Genomic DNA, 22,110 nt, shown 5'->3' on the forward strand with positions numbered 1-22,110 from the left:
CTTTACTTGTGGCACCTTTCACAGATAAAATCACAGTGTTTTATGATAAAAGTGCAGTGACATAATACATAAAAAGGACAATTAAAATAACACAGCATTAAAATAAATCACATACCATACACAAATCCATACAATTAAAGCAAAGTAACCAAGCCATCAAGTGAACTAAAAGCTTGTCTAAATAACAGTGTCCTCAGCCATGTTTTTAAAGAGTCAACAGAATCAGTCATCTATCGATATATTGTTTAAGATTGTCCTCACTTACACTCAACCTGGTAGGATGATTTAACCTGCCAAGTCTGAGCCTCTGTCTGTAACTTCACAGAATCCCTTCAGGGTCTTGAGCAACAAGTGGCTTCTTTAAACCGAAGATCAAAGAGAAAAATAGTACCTTCCTCTGGTCTTCTTAACCCTTAATACCTGCTGTTCCTTTTCAGCATCCTCCTGGATTTTTCCTCCAAGTTCCACTCTTCCAAGACATCCATGTGTCCTTTCTTTAGGGCTGATGTTGCTATAGAATCTGTTGTTTCATGTTCCTCACCCCAGGCATGTAGGACCTTGACTTAACCTCGTCATGGGTCTTGTGATTCTACACATAACAGACAAAATGTGACTGTGGTAGCATCGGGTCAAGCTTTTGCTTTCCTCTCCTCTTAAAACCATCAAAAGAGCTGCTCTAATCAGAACAAATGAGGACTTTGATTTGCCTTATCCTCCATCCCCCACAATGCATAAAAAAATGTGTCGTGACAACAGAGCTGCCCTGATTGATCTGAATTCTGAGCTGTGCCACTATACCCCAAATCTTACTTTCCCAGCAAAACTGTCTGCATATTTTCACTTCTTTTTTCTTTTTTTAAATCTGTCACAGTGTTATCCTTTTCTTGTTGAAAGGTTAAATCAATGCCCAGTTCTTGCATTTGCTGAAAAAGATACGGATAACCGGCCTGTAAATTAAGCCATGACTCAGTGTCCTGGCATAATAATTTATACAGTTATTTTTGATCTGACCATCAGTATCTTCTGTCCCTTACAAAAGACACTTAGCTGGAAAGGTGTGATTAGGGCCTTAGTTTTACTCTGTGCTGCAGTCTCTGCTTAATACGCCTTAAGCATAAGGGCATTCCTCCCATTTCAATAAGCAGTGCAGGAACTGGGGAAGTTCTGGAAGCCCCACAGCAGAGTCTCCAAGGTTTTGCCTGCAGAATATCTGATTTTCCAAGCACTACCTGAAGCAGCAGAGCAATATATAAAACCTCCATAGTCAAGTAGAGATGTTATTATTGTTTGATATATTAAATGTGCATGTACCCTTGCTCCAATTACAACCAGTCAGACCATACACTATATATGAAAAGAATCAGGTATTGGGAATTGTGATCCTAAATGTAATCATTGAGACAGAACTTTCCTTAAAACCCTGTTTGTGAGAAACAGTTGCCTATAGCAAAACTGTAAGGTTTAAAATGATTGATGAAGTACAGAGAGGTCTGACAGACGACCAGATCATTTTTGCATTACATTATTACTTCGGAAAAAGGACAATTTCAAAACAAGTACAGATATGAAATGCAATAGATAACAGTTTCATGTCGATACATTATGATGACAGCATGATTGTGAGTTATATGCAATATCCCCAAATGTAAAATTATTAAAATATTTGAAATTTCTCAATTGCATTTTTTTTTTGGTACAGATTTTGTCTCCATTTCTCAGTCAGTACCAGCATCAGCACCATTTTGCAAAAACTGCATTTATGCTGTAGGTCTAAAATCTGCAAACTGGCAGTCCTATTCAATAAAGGTCTACATCTGTTTATTTGGTTACTACATAATTGCCAGCTTCAGTATATCCACTACAGCTGCCCTATTTTCGTATGCCCTTTCATATTATTTCTTTGTGTTATCTTCAGCAACCATTTCTGTTTGCTTGAGACTTACCTGCAGTATGTCTTCTTCAGCTGCCTTGACCCACTTTCCCCTTGGGGTTCATTAAAGTTTCATAAAACCTAAACTAATCTATTTATGGTGTGTTCAAGGAACAGAGACACAGTTTGATTCATTTAAATCAGTAATCACATAGCGTATACACATCCTGAAAATACAATAACATAAAATATTTACAGACTGATTAAGGAAACTGCTGCATAAATTCATTAACAACATGGGAGTGAGTATATTGCCAAAATCAGGTGCCAATAACTTATAAAAAAACTGTGACCCTTGTGTCATATTGATAATGTAGCAAAATGGTTGTTTGAGGAGAACAGTGTGAGCGCTGCGTGTTATTTGAGCATGCTTTTTCTGTACCCTCTCAGCACTTGGCAGACACTGCAGTAGGTCCCGAAGAACAAAGCAGAGGAAAAGAGGGATCGGAAGAGGCCACCGGGAATCCGCAAAACAAAGACAATACTGACCCTTATTAAAAAGAGGGTAAAATTAAAAATGCAGCCCTGTTTCCTGAGGGGGATTTAAAAAGCTAATCAAGGTGGACATAGTGCTGAAATGCAGAAATTAACTAAAGAGGGCATTTTATAAGTTTTGTAAAAAGGCAGGGAGAGACTGAGGCAGGTCTGTGAAATGGGTCAAAAAAGGTAAAGGGCTTAATGGGGGAAATTTAACTATTCATCAGTTTTTCAGTGCATGTTTGACTTTTGGCAGTAGTGACAGCAGGCAAATCAATTTAGTCCAGATGTTATGTCTTCTCAAGTCTTCCTGTTTTATCCTGAAGTGTCCCAGGCCACATGGCATTTACTGAATCCATACAGTGTCCTGTAGAGCCTTATGGAATCTACATGTAGAACACAAAATATATAACTGCATTTGGTACAATTTAAGAAGTGGTAATCAGAATATAGTTACATTATTTACTCACCAATTCCCCATAAGCCACTGATTTAAAACTCAACACAAAAGCATGTCTACACCATAGTAGGCTATACACACTGTATATCCCACCTGTTCACACACAACACAAAAGAATGCAGTTATAATGGTGGAACAAGTTGCACAGTGGATTCAACCATAACTGAGGTTATTTATGCTCTACATGTTTACCCATTTCATGCTTTTGCAAAGGAGATGGTAGAAAAATGTCTTTTCTTGTGCTTTTGTTATTTTAAGAGGATAAATTGCAAGGCAACAAAATGCACTTCACAAGCTAAGTGAAAACAAAATATTCTACTATGACACTGTGAATCCACATAGCTTTATTTTCATCTTTTAGGTTTTATTTTTACTTGATGCTTTGGAGAATTGGTCCTTTTTGCAAGACACACCATCACACTGCTTTACTTTTCTGTCACATTCATTCACATTGCTACACGTGATAATAATAATGCAGCATAATGTTAGAAGTAATCCAGAGTACTTAAAATAAACTTCATTTTGAGAAATTTCTCTAAGTACACTACAAATTGCATTTATGGCTATTCTTTTCTTTTTAATTTTGTTCAGACAAGGTAAAGTTTTTAGATGTTACCTGCTTGACAGTTTCAGCTGTGACTCCAGTCTTCCTTAGAAGCGTCATCTGACATGCTGCTGACATGTCATTTATCAGTGAATGAAGACGACTGGAATCACAGTCGAAACCTTCAAGCAAAAAAAACTATACCTTGTCTGAACAAAAGAAAAACAGAAAAGTATAATTACATTAACAGAAGACAAAATTAATGTTATTAGCCTTGCATTTATGGCTATGTATTGTCTGTGAAATATATTTAGTTCTATTTTCATCATCATTTTCAACTAGAGCATTGATGTATACGATATACTGTATGGGAAAAGGTTTTAATCTACTTCAAGCCAATGTGTGGTGGGATTGGGATACTAGTGTTTGCTCTTACCACCACAAAGACAGCTTCATTTTGAACACCTGTGCATTATGCATCACTGCAGAAGTGTCCTTGATCATAGCACTTGAGCACTTTAAGCATCCTTAACAACCAATAAATCCACCAATCAAAGGAAAAAAAACAAAACATGCTTCTGGCTGGCCTGATAACATGGTGGCTAGAAGAGAATAGTTCAACTCTCAGTTCACAGACCGGTGCTGAACGTCATCCCATTTTGTTCTTCATTGTTTCCTATCACCTCCCTGTTGTCTGTTATCAGAGCACCAATAATAATTATTTGATACCAGGAATATAATACTAACCAAAAAAAAAAAAAAAATGCAGTGACACACCCATGGCCACGGAAGCTGCTTTATCTTTGTCCCTAATCAAGCTGATTCAGCTCACACATACTGTAGGGTCTGTCTGGAGAAACTGTCCATGGCTGCAAACAGCTGAAGTAGGACTTTTTTTTTCTTTAATTAAAATGTCTTCCTTTCAAAATGCATTTGTTGGACTTCTCATTATACCACGGGGATAAGGATAATAAGTCCAGTATACAGTGCAGAAACTTTTGAGTCGGTAGATGATCTAATATGTGAAACACAATTAAAATGACATGCCCTTCGACTGCATTATTCTACAAAAATAACTTGCTACTGTGCAACTAAGGTTGGTGGTTTTTACATCGTAACCTGCAAACACAGCTTGTAACCTATAAACTGAACAGTAAACAGTATTGAATAAAGACTCATGTTTATCTCTTCTTAGTACTGTGGTAAAAGACTGCGCCCTCCGTAAACATTAACAAAAATTCAGGTCATTTTCTCTTTTGAAAAGCCTTTCTTTGGATGCTTAAACCAGGCATCAATAGATAGCATCTCTCCCTGACTCTAGAGACATTTCATACATGCAAAATCACAGCTATGGCCGGCAGGCAAAAAAGAGATATTGGAAAAACATCTGCTTTGTCAGCAACTCCCTGGATTTTACCTCATATACAGTGTTTGTGAATGTCTAGAGTCTTGACAAAGATATAAAGTGGCAGTATATTTTTTTTATATAGAGAACACATCCAGATAGTTTAGAAACAGAGCACTGAGCAACAATATAATATGCTCAAATTGTGCTGTAAGAAACATTTTATGAGGCAAGCAGATACTCATTTGCTAAAATTCATGTTTTCACATCAGCAGCAAAAAGGCATTTTTGCAATTACTTTAACAGTCTTAATGAGCTGTATGAAGTACAAAAAAAAAAGAAGAAGAAGAAGAAGAGGATCTCTCGGTGTCTTGTGAACATGCAGTCATTTCTACTTATAGGCATTTAAGTTGGCTGTTGTGGCAGGGACTATCTGTGCAAAGCCAATTCAACCTGCTTGTTAAACGGGTGCATGTCTCAGAGCTGTCATTGCAGCACTGCGGCTTTGAGAAGCAACTCTTATGGTGGTGTGAGAACAGCTCTGATTAATAAATCCATATTTTATAGGCTGCACTTACAAGGGGATGGATTTTTAATATATTACAAAGCCAATGGGAAAACATAATGTGGGGTAGTTTATAATCTGGAGTTTTCACCTCTCTCTCTCTCTCTCTCTCTCTCTCTCTCTCTCTCTCTCTCTCTCTCTCTCTCTCTCTCTTTAATTTTATTCTTTTTTTGCCAAGGTTGTTCTTATTCGCTAAAATGCTTATGCCTCATGAAACATAATATATTCGAAATGCATTGCTATAATTGAGCAAATACCGCCCCGCACATTTCCTCCCATGCAGGGCCGCACACTTCATGAATAGAGCCACTTGTTTGTCTGCTTGGTCACAGGCAGATGGATTTCGCTCGAACACAAAGCGTGTGAGTACGTGAGTGTTGTTGGAGGTTAAGGTGGTTAGTTAATGGTTTCTAAATTGGGATTTTGTCGGTTGTTGGAGGGTGAATTTAATGCACTGGCGTAGCCCGGTGGTTGCCTAGTAACGCGCTGGCAGTGGGCGCCGTAGAGATCTCTATGGTGGGCGCTCCATTAAAACCGTTGGCGCTCCTGACCTTGGCGTCGTGAATGCGCAAAGCACACAGACTGTGCAAAGCAGGGAGATAAGAGTAAAAGATCTATTTGATACTGAAAATCGCGGGGATATTTTACACGCACATCTCATTGTCCTGCATCGAAACTGACGGGCATGGTATGGAGGAAATGTCGACATGGAGCGCGTTTCAGCTTGTGTAAAAGCAGGTGAGTTAACCTAATGATTTTGTTTTTCCGTGGGACGCATCTCTATTCACATTGATCACTGGTATCTGCGCTAATTGTCTCACTCCCAACTAATACCCTAAGATACCGCACTGAGGTTTGAGGATGCGTTGTTTTGTTTGTTTTTTTTCCCATTTTCCCTCAATATTCCACCGTCCTAGACCTGAATTAAACAAGCTTTCCCAGTCACAACGTGAGGCAGCGCATCCACTACAGCAGTTTGTCGATGCTATCTGGGCTGTGGCTTTTGCTTTTCTCCATTGGGGCTGGTTCTTTGCATTAAATGGTAAAGCACTGATGACTATCGTGTGTGCTACCTGCAGATTTTCTTTTGTTACAGTCCTCTCTGCAACAATCCTCTCTCGTCTTTATTGCATCGCTAAATTAGGGGGATTTGGGGAATCCACTAACACGGTTTTGATCCACACCAGCCGAATTACAAGGGCATTGGGAGCCCAGGACTGTGGTCTGACATACGAGGCTCCCTCTCAAACGCTTTCATGTTAAGGGCCCCCCAGGCAACCAGAACCTAATCGATGAGATGTTGTCCCAGAGATTTTTTTATTAGTGGTGAATTAGTGTGAATTGTGTGGTTGTCAATGTAGTAGGTGTGTATATAGTAATGGTGGGGAGTAAAACATGATGATAACAATCACTGTAATACACATTTAAGAGGCATCAGGTCCACAGAAGAACTAAACAAGTCGATTAGTATTTAAGGAATGAAACCCATGGGATCCAGGTCTTTTGGCTCAAACCACTAGTGTACTGCATTAAAATGAAATATTAAACCCCTAACTCATTTTGATTTTGAACATGTCACTGGATGCTGATTTATTTATGTGCATTGTGCACATTAATTGGCAAAAATTTTCCCCCACTTTCTCTCTTCTGTCACTGCTGGGCTGATTGCCATCCTAAATTGCCCCAAAACCGAGTGTGTCAAACTTGACTGAAGGATGGCTCACTTTTATTATGTGGCCCATTTGGTGTAAGCCATAAAGCTTTTATCCACATCTGTCCCACTGCAGACTATAAGAAGGGGAAAAAAGCTACTTCTGAATCCTGTCAGAGGCAGGATACAGTGGCACTCACTTAAAAGTCAAGTCCTGATTGAGGTATGATGGCCTGCAATTAGTAAACAAATCAAAAGTATAGCCATTAAATGGATTAACAGCTTTATTGAAGTCATTTAGATTTTAATTAAAGTTAATATTTAATAAAGGGAATCATGTTGAAGCAAATAGTTTAGCTAATAAATGTGCAGTTAAAAGACAAAATGCTGCTTATTTTAGCGATTCATATCACCCCTTTGATCCTCAGCAGCCTTGGCAGTTTTTTTTATTTTTTATTTTTTACTGCCAGGGCTGCTTGTTAAGCCAGAGACGACTAACCAAATCTGATCGGTAATGCCCACTACACAGTCTGTGTCTGCTAATTCGATAATTGTAACAATTTCACAGCAGATTTTGAGAACAGTATTTCTTCCCTGTACCTCCGAATGGGATCCAGATGATTTATTGTCAGTGTCAGTTTCAAACCAGTGGATGTGCCCTGATCTACAGAAAAATCAGGTTCTCTTTCTTCTCCATTTTAATGTCTTGGGAGCTGTACATCATTGTCACATAACAGATAGGCGATGGAAGGAGTGTCCTTTTTTGGCTAATGGGGAATTCATAAGTGTTAATTAATACAGACAAATCTGGCCGAGGGCAGAGGGATACAGTATTTCTCAAATGAACTTTTGTAATAATACTCAGAGAATAAAAGGTATCTGATTTATCTGGCTCTTTGAAAATGAACTGTAATGGACTTCAGACAGTCACTGTCGTGCACCTACAGTATGAAAGAAAGAATGAGGCTGTTTGTGTTTATGTCCCTGCTAGTGTAAACAAAACGTTGCAGGGCAAAAGAAAACCCAATGCACCATATTTTTTGTTAGTTAGATCCTCATATTAAGGACAGACTGCACAGGTAGATCAGACTGAAACAGAGCTGTTCAGAGGCATTCTTCTGCAAGCCTCGAGGTAGTGCTCATCAATAAATTTGATTGGGTTAACAAGCTTGTTTTTGCTTTGTTCATTGATGTGCCAATGAGACCCCATTGTCAACAAGCAGTATCTGTTTGCTACTTTCTTAGACTACAACAAAATGCATTTTTGTTTTACACTGTAGTTAATTGGAAGAAATGCAGCACAGTTGGCTGTCAGTTCTCCATGGCTGAGCTTACATTTGATACTTTATTTGAAATACGGTTAACTCTGCATGTGATTAGGGATGAAATATCTTCTATTTACTGAAGCAAAGATACTTAATGAACCAGCAAAGACATTTAGGGTGAAAAAGTGTAAACAGGTGGTGGTGATGTCGACAGAAGCTTTGGGATTCTGCTTGGAATAGAAATCAGATTATGCATGCACTGCACATACATAGAATATGCATGCACATGATGTTTGCGTTGGGCACCTGAAGTATGCTACTTGAAGTCACTACGGTATCAAATACAACATCAAGATTTTACATATGAATATAGAATTAAGTTCTATATGATTGGAGGATTCTGAGGCTTTATGTAAACCTGGGAGGTTTGTGTGTTTATGCAGTTCTCTTGATACTGAGGAAATGGCTGTAGTGTGTTAAAGTATGCAAGGACAGTTAAATTTCTCAACAAAATAAAAGCTGACTAGAAACTCTCACATTGCATTTTTCCTTCGATGAACACCTATTTGTGATTTTCGAATGAAGAAAAACATGTTACAAATGGATAGCAGAGAATACAAGTGAAAAAAAAAACTCCTCTTCAGATATTGAACTGGTGGTCTTTTGCTGACTGTAAGCTTTCTTCCAGTCTTTCAGTTAACCTGCAATTACCTTACTTAATGAGGACAGTTTGATGCAAGTGTGGTCCCATCAGACGAGCATGTTCACGTTCATTATGCAGCTTTTAATCAGGAGTCAACTGCCTTTTAGATACCAGAACATACAAACAGTCCCTATTTATTATTTGAGATATTTGCTTGTGAAATATATTGAGTTTTGAGGCAGAGACTTCTTTTCTGGGGAGGTCCCTTTTATCTCTGTCTTATACATATTAAACATTTGTCTTTCTGGTGCTGTTCACTCCGCTGCTTTTACAGAAGAAAAAGGGTGCTTAACACCTTTTATCTTGAGATTCTTTCGCAGCTCCAACATCACAGCAGATGGGTTTTTCAAATTCTTCCCCTTGCTTATTCCACTGATGCGTGCAGATTAGTATTCAGTGAATTGTACATGTATACACATAAATTTGCGCTTTTAAGACAGCAATTTGTCCCAAAAGGTTATTAGCCCTGAAGTGAAATACAAGATGTTGCATACTGATATTGAGACCACATAAAAATGTATTTAGAGCGCCAACGTTTGGTAAAAAGTCACTACTTCCATGAAGTAAGTTAGTTCTACAGCTATTTGCACATGATCTTGATTAACTTATCTAATGTTTCTGATGGTCTTGTTTTCAGATCTGGATGTACTGCAATGAACAGTGGAAGACTGGGTGGACCATACCAGACTGAGGTGAAATTGGATTTGATAACCATTGGCGTCAAAGGCACAGTGAGTGATGTGTGTTTGACAGGGTCAGTGCAGAGGGACTGAGTGGACACTACAGTGTGCATTTGTTTTGTCCAAGGGCGCCATACTGCCCAGACCATGTGGCTGGCTACCTTTAGAGACCATCTGTTGCCTGCACACCTGCTACATCAGCAAGGGACTGTAACCATCACCCACTGTGCTCTTCTTTGGTGGATATTATGTTCCTGCTGGTCATTCACCAAGGCTACAAGCCAGAAATTCTACCCAACAGTGACCACCCAGTTTGGAAAACTGCGAGGCCTCAGGGTTCCCGTGGCCACAGAGGTCCTCAGGCCCGTTGATCAGTATCTGGGTGTCCCCTATGCTGCCCCACCAGTGGGTGAGAAGCGTTTCATGCCCCCAGAGCAGCCCTCCTCTTGGTCAGGTATCAAGAATGCCACACACTTCATGCCTGTGTGCCCTCAGAACATCCACAACACCGTGCCAGAGATCATGATGCCCATATGGTTCACCTATAACCTGGACATAGTTGCCACATACATTCAGGATCAGAGCGAGGACTGTTTATACCTAAACATCTACGCTCCAACAGAGGATGGTGAGTTGGTGTGGTAAAACGGACAGCAATGACTATCCATGTCCATTGATCACCGTGGTCGTGGCCCTGATGTCGTCCTGTGATCGTCATAAAGCATGCACCTCTGCTGCTTGTGTCATTGCTGCCACAGGGCTGATTTACCATCCAAAGCAATGTCATCATTGTCTCATATGTTGCATTCCTATTACACTGACAAATATTTCAATCTAGTTCTCTCTCATAAGTGATTATTAATAGTGTGTAGTCTAATGATGTTCCCACTGAAAAAGTCTCATGTATAAAACACACAGGGAAATATAAGTAAAGATAAAATGCTTGGCTAAGTGCTTGGTTCCTCTAGGAGACATAAAGAGAATATCGCTGAGGTAAGGTGTTGTTCAACTATTGGTCCATGAAAATATAAGCAATAATTTAGTGCTTTCAAAATGATGAGACTAGCATATTTGGGTGTCACTACTTTGTATCAAAGGTAATTACGAAGAATTACTCACTTAGGAAAACTAGTAAAGCCAGGAGTGCCCACTTCTCATGTTTGTTACGAATCCTAAATTACAGTTTCTTCACATTTTACTAAAAGTGCACTACAGAGAACTCCAGACACTGTGTCTGTTGGGGGCCAATTAGCGAGGAGCAGGAGTCAAATCCTGTCTATCGCTTGCTGAATCCTGCTTATTTTCTTCTTTATTAATATATGTTTTTGGCCATTTTGAACCTTTATTTAATGGCAGACACCAGAGAAGAGAAGGAAACGAGGGCAGGGAGAGAAAGAAAGAGAGGAACGACTTGCTGAATCCTTATTATTTTCCTGTATCAAATAGTGAACTGAAACAGCAGGAGAGCATTTTGTGTGTCTGCCGAGATTAGCAGTACAATGCAGTAATGCCCTATCTTCTCTCATCTTGTGTGGTGACAAACATTTGTCTAATTCAGGTTAGTTCAATGCACCAATTAAACATGGTGTCTGAGGATGCATTCCCTTCCTCACAAATATTCAGGGTCGTGTAATAAGAAAAACATTCAGCATTCAAAGTTGAACCGTGTTCAGCTTCTGTATGTAACACACCACTCTTTGAATGGCTTTTCTATGGTAGCGTAGCAACAACAGATAAACAGCCTGCTTGAGAGGTAGCAGTCCAAAATGGTGCAGCCCACATTTTATAATGCTCCTAGTCTGAGTACTGCTTAAAGGCCTCCTCATTGAGTGCACAAACAGGTTAATTACATTTCACATTTGCATTCCTATTTAAATTTCAAAAGCAACTATAAGCCATTGGTTCTATACATTTTTATTTTTTATAATGTCATTGTTTATTTAAGATGTACCTTGGGCATTCCTTGACTTCATTATTTGTTTCATTGATGTACAACAATGGCTGTGTTCCTTTTTACTTTCTTAAATCAAAGTAATCTTTTCCCATTCCAAATTGAAGTAAAGATTGTGTTTTTGCACTTTCAGCTATCCAATATTTATGTCTGTGCTTTAATGCACCACACAAGTCAGAGCAGGTCTTTGCTTTGTTTATTAATAATTCATTATCACGCCATATACCTCATATCTCCACTAACAGCAACTATTTAAGTGTTTTGCCTGAGGAATTGACATGATTGTTTGTGGGTAAATACCTCATCCTACAAGGAGATAAAATGAACTAAGAAAGATGTATTACTCAAGTCAAAGAAAAGACAGCTGGATCAATATAACAATACAGATAATAAACCTTTTAAAAGTAGCACTGTGTGGGTGTATGTGCACTCATATGTGCACATATATACACACTGTGACAGACCAAACCAGTGCCTAACAGATAATGATTTTTGTTTGGGAGAAGCTCTTATTCACAATTATGTGCTTTATGCCTCTGCAGCTTTTTAGATAATATCATCTACATTTTGTTAGAAAGCAATCAGATAAAATAGTACAATTTTGTAAACTCAATATGTATTTTTCTCCCTTTTGTTATTTTACTTGGATGATACGTTAGGTATACAACACAGTCAACCACTCTTTTTTTGAATTCTCTACTTCTTTTTTCTTCATGTGAATCCCAGGGAGCCAACACAAGAAAAAGGGGGCGACTTTCTCACATGCAGAGACTCATATATCTGAAGGTATTTTTAAGAGCTCAAGGTCTTAATGCATGGTTTCTTTAAGTTTAATTTGGGTGAAGGTCTTTAAACTCTTGGTTTTGTACTGTTATATATCACTGATGGTTTTTTTTATTGTGAGTGGAATGAATAAAAAAATGTTATCTGACTTTATGATTACAGAACATGGCTGTTGCCCTTATGTCTTGATATAAGCACTATTTAAATCCCTACCGTACGTGCTGCATCTCAGCTGCAATGGATATTAATCTTGAGATTGTATTCTTTAATGCTATATCTTCTACTGTCTCTTATAGACAGATATAAGACACTGTAGAAATCTATATAATAAATACATGTCACGTTGAACCTCTTGAGCTTGATTCTCACTGCTTCTATTTTAACTCAGTGTGTTATTCCACAGTTCAAATCAGAATCAGCTCTGTTTTCACACGTAAACACAGGCAAACGTTTTCTAATGCTTATGCACGCAAGTAACAAATTGAACTGCCAAGTGTCTTAGACATCTTTAGTACAATCTTAATCTTGGTTGAGATCAAACAAACCAAATAGATTTATTGTGCTTGTATCTCTAATCCAGAGGCTTATTAAGAACAGCAGTCTCCAGATATGATACAGAACACATCAACCTCCACCACTGTATTTAAAAAAAAAATGCTTGTTTGTTCCCTTACATGCTCCGTAAAAATGGCTGTGAAATATATTTGACCATTTATTCATACACATACTTGTCAGAGTGTACTTACCATGCATTTTTGAATGTCATTACAGCTTCCAATCCACAGGCCTACCACCCTAGCTTGCTTTTAAGCACCTTTGTAAAGCAGCCTTTACCCATACCTCATACGGAACAGTTGGGATATAAAGTTTTAGTAACTGTGCTCTATTAATTCTCCGTTTCATTTCTGATACCTCTGCAGTTGTTTGCTCAGCATGTGTGTGTGTGTTGACGTTGCAGATATAAGGGACTCTGAAGCTCGACCGGTGATGGTCTACATCCATGGAGGCTCCTATATGGAGGGCACCGGGAACATGATGGATGGCAGCGTGCTCGCCAGTTATGGGAATGTTGTTGTTGTCACGCTCAACTACAGAATTGGAATATTAGGTGATGCTTTTGTCTCTGCGTGGTAACATTTAATGGTGTTTCAAATGGAGTATTTAGTCCGTTCAATATAAGGGAATAAAATGGAATAACAGCCATTAATTGCCAGTTGTTTTGCTCTCAATAGCCAATGAAAGGAGGATACATGAAAGAAAAACGGATGAAAAATATAGGTAACTGAGATCATTGTAGCATGGCATAGCTTGATTTGCATACAAATGTTGTCCTCAGAGGAAAAGTGATGCAAATACTTATCACACTCTGTCCTTGTTTGAAACAAGCTGTTTTACACCCATCCTGAAAACACAATTTATCTTCCTTTAGACGGATTTATCTAATCTATACAGTATCAGCTTTTGCCATTCTTGGAAAAAAAAAGTCAAATATACTATGGAAGGGATGCAGCATTCACAAGGCAAGGTCAAATGTATTTTGTTTCTGAGTTTAACATTCAAAAACAGTACCTTGTTAAGATGAGAGTAGACAAGGGAATAAGTAATACGACCCGATGTAAGAGCACCTGTGACCTCTGTTGTTTTGATGAAATTCATTTAAGGTATCAGGCACAAGTAAAGATTAATTTATTTATGCACTGGGGATGTTATAAAGTCAGTATGGTGAGGAGAGCATTCAGATTTCATGAGTAGGGACCACATCTCTCCCTCAGGGGCACTGCTTCTTGGAAACTATTACAAGGAGTTGACTAAAGTTGTCAAGCTACTGTGGAGAGAGTAAAGGCATATTTGCACCTGAGGGAAAACGGTGTCAGTTAATTCAGATGCCCCGCTGAGCTACAACTTTAGATCAAAGCCTTGACATATACTGCAGATCTCTACTTCAGCACTCTCTGTTGTGTGTATGTGTACAACAGGCTTCCTCAGTACTGGTGACCAGGCAGCTAAAGGAAATTATGGACTCTTAGACCAGATTCAAGCTCTGCGCTGGATAAGCAAAAACATCGGTTACTTTGGAGGAGACCCGGGCCGCATCACAGTGTTTGGGTCTGGAATTGGTGCTTCTTGCGTCAGCCTGCTAACACTATCACACCACTCAGAGGGTAAGACCAAGCCAGACTTGTGATAGTACCAGTTTACTTTATTAGAACTTAAAGTCACAGGGGCCATTATTCTTTATTGTTTATTTGGATTAGCTACTTCTCCTGGAGTCTACACAACAAAACTTAATGTACAATACAAGAAATATAACAAATTATTGCAGACTGAATTCTACAATGTGTTTTCTCCCATCCAAATTAATTTCCTCTCTTGAAGATGTTATTTCTGGAACAATTAATATTTCAATATGATGTTGGAATTTTGTTTCTAATCTAGTGCAGCCATAAATGGTCTGTCAGGAAGATGAAGTGTTATGATATGGGAGTAGGGTAAAGGGGGTATTTGTTAAGTAAGTGATTGCTTTTGTTCCCCTCTACTCAGTCTAATCAGCCTAAAAGCTTTGCCTCTTAAAATGTGAAGCTCTTAAAGAAACCTACTGGCATTATAAAGTTTTCAACATGTCATCATGTTCACCTGCAGTGGATTTTACGTCTGTTTACCTACCAAGATATGGCTCTTCAGAGTTCCTCAAAATCAGTTTGTGTGCATTGATATTCTGTAACTGCCAAACCTGAGGGTACTGTTTATTTGGAAGCAGATGAGGCATGAGGATGAGGCAATACTAGACCAAAAGCCAATATCCTATCCATGTTTGTTTGATAACTTTTTTTCTTTTTATTAACTGCTGTCATATTTATTTTAGACGCGTACATGTAAGACACATAAATTACATTTGAATCACATGTATAAAGATTTAACATTAACCATGCAAACACCAAGCTCCTTGCAAAGATCAAAGAAGAATATTTTAGAATAGGTGGCCCTCTGGGAATTGGGCAGTGTCTTATCTTTGCTGGATTATTGCCCTGGTCTTCTGGTTGATACAGGACAGAATCACAAGAAGGGCAGAAATAGTGTGTTTTATCAATGCCAGTGAGGCTGCGGCAACTGTCCTTTGTGGGGTTCGTATTTGATGCCCTAGCTCGGCTGCAGCGAATGCACAAAGACCTCGGGCTGTCTTTGAAGTAGACTAGCTAGCTGCTGCCCTAAAAATTTGAAGTAAATGACAGGAAAGAAGGGAGAAAGTGACACCGTCGCTGCACTCTTTTTCCCTGCCACTGATATGCTTTAACCTCAGCAGAGTTTTTTGAGTTGATACAATCACTTGTCATTTTTAGGTGGTAAATACAAAATCCCCGGAGACAGAGGTGACGCATTGCATATAAACAATTCAACTGAGCAGTGTGTTTACTGTATCAACATTGAAGGATCAGGGTTACTGCATATTCAGCTCCCTGCACAGACCATCCACTGCACAGTTGGCATCAGCAGTCTATGTGTACGCTACACAGCTTGTTAGACACAAAAAAATAATGATTCTACAATTACAGTTAGTCTGTGAATATCGGGTGCAGGCAGGGAAACTTGACACTACCTCAGTGTAACCATAATGCAACGTGATGTGTATTCACCATTATCTGCATATGTACATGTTTCTATGTAATATATAATGGCTCAATACTGACAAGTGACAGCACTTGAATTCAATAAGAGGATCAACAACAAGTGCTTTTGTCACTTTTTATTTAAAAAAATGTTAAAAAAGGAAGAGGCCAACATCCCACTACCAGTACATTTTCTTCACACAGTTGCATCACTGAACAGCTTTGCTTCAGCAAGACCAGACTTGCCTTTTTAGGGTTTTTCTCTTCCTAATATATAATAAAATCTATAAGGTGTTGGCTTAAATTTGTTTGCAACAAAGTGGGTGAAATATCAATTAGTTTACAACCTGTGGTCTGGTGAGTGCATGTATTTCCTTGGGGCAGATTAGGCTGATCATACAGTTTTTGCCCTGGGCATTTAGAGACAAGGGAGTGAATGAATAATAATGATGACTAACCTCTATTTTTTCTACGGGCTTACGTGCTGTGTCTGTCCTTTTTGTTCTGAATTGTGTCCCAAGGTTTGTTTCACAGAGCTATCATTCAAAGCGGCTCAGCCCTGTCCAGCTGGGCTGTCAACTACCAACCGGTCAAGTACACTCGCATGCTGGCTGAGAGAGTTGGCTGCAACGTCTTGGACACTGTGGACATGGTCTCCTGCCTGCAGAAAAAGAGCGCTAAGGAACTGGTGGAGCAAGATATCCAACCTGCCAGATACCGTGTGGCTTTCGGCCCTGTCATAGATGGAGACGTCATCCCAGACGACCCGGAGATCCTGATGGAGCAGGGAGAGTTTCTTAATTATGATATATTGCTGGGTGTTAATCAAGGAGAGGGGCTGCGCTTTGTGGAGAACGTGATGGACTTGGAGGACGGTGTGTCTGGCAGTGACTTTGACTTTGCTGTGTCAGACTTTGTGGACAGTTTGTATGGTTATCCAGAAGGGAAGGACACACTGAGGGAGACTATTAAATTCATGTACACAGACTGGGCTGACAAGGACAACCCAGAGACCAGGAGGAAGACTCTGGTGGCTTTGTTCACAGACCACCAATGGGTGGAGCCATCTGTGGTGACAGCTGACCTTCACGCCCGCTACGGCTCACCCACCTACTTCTACGCCTTCTACCACCACTGCCAGAGCCTCATGAAGCCTGTATGGTCAGACTCAGCGCATGGAGATGAGGTGCCTTATGTGTTTGGCATCCCAATGGTGGGCCCGACTGACCTGTTCCCCTGCAACTTCTCCAGGAATGACATTATGCTCAGTGCTGTGGTTATGACATATTGGACCAACTTCGCCAAAAGTGGGTGAGTAGTGGAAAAACACAGACAAACCTGTCCCTTTAATGGTTCAGTAGGTGATGTTTCTGGTGATGAATAGCTCTGACATTTTCACACAGAATAATGGGCCACATAATGAGCAGTTCAGTATGAGACATATTTGACTCTGGCCTCCACAAATGCATGTTGTTTTCACACATATTTTCATTCTTACACCCACACATTTTTATTTTCATCACTCTGACATATTTATACATTGTTCTTTTATGAACATGCATTCAAAAAAGCCAGTACATTTATTATCACAACTATTATATGTGTGGAAGACTTGAGGCGGGTGATGCACGGTACTTGAATCTAGCGCCAATGTGAGCAAGTCTTCTATATGTGTCTCCAGGCTTGAGAGTGAGCTTAAATGAAATGTTCTGGGATTTATAGGTTGGTTTTTATCTAATGTGTGAACTAACTTAAAAAAAAAACCCTGATTCTGTCAGATTCTTACATCCACAATATAGTCTGTACCTTTATGAGGAGGCCTCAGGTTGAAATAGATTTTTGCTCTTACTCCCCAGTGCCTCTTTGTTGTCAACAAACAATTGACTCTCAGTTCAACACAGTCTCCAACAGTCACATTCGACTGTTACACAGTCCTTTGAAAAAAAAGGTCATCCTAACATGAGTGTGTCATATTAGATTGAATTGTGTCTCCAAAATGGCTGCATTAATAAGATAATTAAGGTAAGAACATCTGACCTGACTGGTGCTGCCTTTTTTGTGTTGATCTATTCAACCTCTAACTTTTGCTACATTTACCCTCCTTTTATTACCCTGATTAAAAGACTAAAGGACTCACCCTAAAGTAATGCCCCTAATTAAGTGCAGGCTGAACTCACACTGTCATTACTTTTAGCCTTATCTCCCTTTTTTCCTTTAGTTCACAAAAACTCACATGAGAAGTGGTACTTTAGGTTTTAATAATTAGTTCTTTTTATGAGAAAGTTCTTTAACATAAAGTCCAGAAATTGGTTTTATTATTAATGCACAAACAGTTCTTGTAGTTTTGCTGCCCCTGTCTCTAAATTATTTGGCTTCACCACCCACAAAGAACAGCTTAATTTTGCACCGGTTTAAGGATGAAAATTTGCATATGATGGATATTTTAGCATATTGTACCACCAAAAAGCTGGAGAAAAAAAAGTGATATTTATCATAATACTGCCAATATTAAATGAACATAAACTGCACTACAAACTACACTATCTGTTTTAAGTTCATCCCTTTTAGTGCCAAGTTTTCACTTTTTAGAGAGCCAGCAGGCAGTGTTAAGACTTTTGTAGTGCCCGTTTTAATGCTGAAAACAAAGTTTCATCACTCATGGGCAGGTCTCCTAAAGGTGATTGATCTTAAAATTTATAGTTTACCATAATTCACATAAAAATTTAAAGTGGTTCCTCACTACACTGAACAAAAGGTTATGGTGAAGAGGAAATTTAAAGCTGCACTTCCATAAAACTCAGCCTCCTTTACCCTGAGTTATAGGACAAATAAACACAGAAATATGTTGGGAATACAACAAAATATTCATGTTTTAATCTGTCTGCTAGGAATGTTATTGTTCCTTTAATTGAACAAATAACCTTCAAATTGATTGTTCATAATTATTTAAAAGGAAGAAAATGAGCCAATCCACACATCTGAGGAGCTGGTGCCAGAGAAATTAAAAACTGGATTAATTTTCTTGTAAAAAACTAATCTAATAACTCGTTTCAGCTGTGCAAAACAGCATGTTAATGAGTGCAAACACTACATCACGCAGGCAGGCATGTTGTACTGTGTTAAAGGTTGGGTTATTGTTGGGTTTCCTGTTGAATGAGGAGCTGCCGTGAGTTAGTTTCAGTGATGAACTCAGGTGAGACTGGGAGCAGAGACAGAGTAAAGGTCACTGTCAGGGGTCAGTAATGAGAAAGAATGAGGGAATGCTGAGCCCTTGAGGAGAAATGCTGATGTTACATTGTTTTAATTCCATTCTCAGCTCAAGACGAATTTGGTGTTTAGTTACTCTCAGGAATTACTAACTTCTCTTCTTATCCTTCATTTCTTTCTTATTATTTTAGACTAGCAACCATTTTGTTGGCAGTATTAGAGTTATAGAGCTGCGTTTTGTTCTTATTTAAATGAAAGCACTTGTATTTTTTTAATGTATGACCTGTGGTTTTTTTTTTTGTGATGTTTGTAGGGATCCAAACAAGCCGGTTCCACAGGACACCAAGTTCATCCACACCAAGGCCAACCGCTTTGAGGAAGTGGCCTGGTCTAAGTACGACCCCTACGACCAGTTATACCTGCACATTGGGTTGAAGCCTCGTATCCGGGATCACTACCGCGCCACCAAAGTGGCCTTTTGGAAACACCTGGTACCACATCTCTACAACCTCCACGACATGTTCCATTACTCTTCTACCACCACTAAGGTCACCCCACTGGACCCCACACAGTCCAACGGTAAGAGGTCTGGTAGTACTGGGCGGCCTCCTGTGTCTACTGCCCACAGCGGGGGCGAAGGAGGGAGGGAGATGGGTCCACTGATCATGCCAAACCCCAGAGATTACTCCACAGAGCTCAGCGTCACTATAGCTGTAGGGGCGTCATTGCTTTTCCTCAATGTCCTGGCATTCGCTGCTCTCTACTACCGCAAGGACAAGCGCAGTCGGCAGGACACGTCCCAGCAGCCCAGTCCCCAGCGTGACAGCAAAGGCAACAACGTGAGCCACATCGCCAGTGTAGACGAGACCTTGTCATCCCAGCAACGGAACCAGTGTGAAGCCCTTCACAACCCGCTTCACGTGTCTCCCAGCTTGGACTACTCACTCAGCCAGCGGCGTTCTCCTGACGACATCCCTCTGATGACACCCAATAACATCACCATGATTCCCAACTCCCTGATGGGCCTCTCCAACATGAGCCCCTACAGCACCTTCCCCGCTGGTTACAGCTCAGCAGGCCTGCCCAGCACCCACTCTACCACACGGGTATAACCTGGCAGGTGACAGGTAGATGTAGAGAACTGTGGCGTACTTAAAACATGGAAATGTAAAGCTGTATTTAGGATGTGTAGGTAAAATAGTTTATCTGTTTTGTCTTTTCCAAAGGTGTACAACCTCCAACATTCTGCCTTTGCTCTCTCATGATAGGAAGTCTAACTGCAGTCATTTTATAATAATCATGTTCAAAGGCAGTCAAAAAGAAAAAGTGCATTTCATTTTCCACTTTGGCTTTTTTGGAACTTTACCTAGCAAGAACTTAGTATAATGTTTATACAGTTGGATTTGTATGGGAAGCTTTTTCTTACTCTGTGATATCTATTTTGATCCCCTGCAGTATGTGGAACAAAGTGACATTACAACTCATGGTGGACAGAGATCTGGGAAAAGCTGAAAAACAGTATTATTATGATTATTATTATTATCATCATCAAGCTATTTTATACATATTTCTCATGGTACATTGCTTATTATTAAATTGTATTTTTACTGTAATTACTTTAAAATGCCTTGTAACTCGCTCACGTAAGGATTTTCTGTGGAATCATGACAACATTGGATTGAAATTTTACTCAAATGCTGGTTACTCATGTGGTAAAAATATCCAGTTTATCAAAAATATTTCTATCTGGTGATGCAAAATACAACACCCCCGCGTGTGAGAGTGTGTGTGTCTGTGTGGGTGTGTGTACTAAGAAGTGCGCTACAAAAGTGTAAATTAGGCATTGTTTAAAATTAACCATTCAGTTTTAGTGTTGTGTAATCTATTGTAGTCTATTTGAGTATCCTTGCTATATTTTTGTTTTGCGTGTCTATAATTTTGTTCAAGACATTATAGGACTATAACTTCTGCTTCACTATAAAAGAATTGCTTATAAATGTGTTTTTCAACTCTAACTCATGGTTCTTTTGGCTTGGCTTGTTTGTACAGAATAACTTAGACCAGCGTTTTATTTGTTGTTTGTTTATGAATAATGTAAGGTCTTCAGAAAGATTACTGTAACTACATTGTAATTGTATGTATTCCAACTCAGTTATTCACATTTAAAAAGGAGTTTTATTAAACTTACAGATAATCGCTCCTTCTCCATGTGGTTTGGACCCTGTTCGTATGAAGATATATCCAGGGGTCACTCTTTACTGAATGGACATGATGGACATCAAGCTTTGAGATTTGATTTCTTTGAACCTATCATAATGTTGTTTAATCTAAATGAGCCGACTATTAAAAGATTTTTGGAACTAAATGTGCTGATGAATCCACATTTATTTTTTTGTTTTTTTGTTTTTATTTTTTGGGAGGGGGGGGTGATGCTTTGACACTTAAACAGGTGTTTTTCAGTTTGAGACATTTTCAACACTTGTGAGGATTTCATCACACCTTACATGGATAATCCAAGTAGAACTGTTAATCACATTTGGGAAGCTAGCAGCAAATTAAAATGCTACCACTTCATTTATAAACTTCACTGATACTTTACAGACTTTCACTAATGGTAAATTCGACCTTTTCCCGTCTTTCAACGGTGATACTGTGTCTTGTCTCTTTTTTAGGATCTGTCTTTGAAAATATTTGGACATAGTGGCAGGTTTTAGTTCCCCCAGGCTTCAATCAAGCTGCCAGCTGAGTCTGAGATTATCATGAAAGACAATCAAACACGCAAGTAAATAAAACACCCAGTTGGAGAACAGTTCACAGTCCCCCTCTTGATTTATCATGCGGTAAAACAAATAATTTACGCATTCACCATGGGAGGTCATTGCCATTGAATGCACTTCTGACTGAGCTTGACGTGTTTTTGTGCTCTGTGTGCTTGTTTGTTTGT

At 39.2% G+C, this 22,110-nt stretch overlaps 1 protein-coding gene across 4 annotated transcripts; it reads left to right on the top strand.

Moving 5' to 3' along the window:
- Positions 1-5,620: 5,620 nt before the first annotated feature.
- nlgn3b (neuroligin 3b) lies at positions 5,621-21,531 on the top strand. 4 transcript variants are annotated; one of them, XM_030153707.1, is made up of 7 exons: positions 5,621-6,059; positions 9,578-10,248; positions 12,298-12,357; positions 13,313-13,462; positions 14,331-14,516; positions 16,481-17,270; positions 19,480-21,531. In XM_030153707.1, the coding sequence occupies exons 2-7, from the start codon at positions 9,768-9,770 to the stop codon at positions 20,276-20,278; spliced, it is 2,466 nt and encodes an 821-aa protein (XP_030009567.1). In that variant the 5' UTR covers positions 5,621-6,059; positions 9,578-9,767; the 3' UTR covers positions 20,279-21,531. The 4 variants fall into 4 exon arrangements, with proteins under 4 accessions (XP_030009567.1, XP_030009569.1, XP_030009570.1 ...); XM_030153710.1 differs by having other exon boundaries at positions 5,623-6,059; positions 9,578-9,632; XM_030153709.1 differs by lacking the exon at positions 12,298-12,357.
- Positions 21,532-22,110: the final 579 nt, after the last annotated feature.

This window comes from Sphaeramia orbicularis, chromosome 14, assembly GCF_902148855.1.
Source record: "Sphaeramia orbicularis chromosome 14, fSphaOr1.1, whole genome shotgun sequence".
NCBI classification, from domain to species: Eukaryota; Metazoa; Chordata; class Actinopteri; order Kurtiformes; family Apogonidae; genus Sphaeramia; species Sphaeramia orbicularis.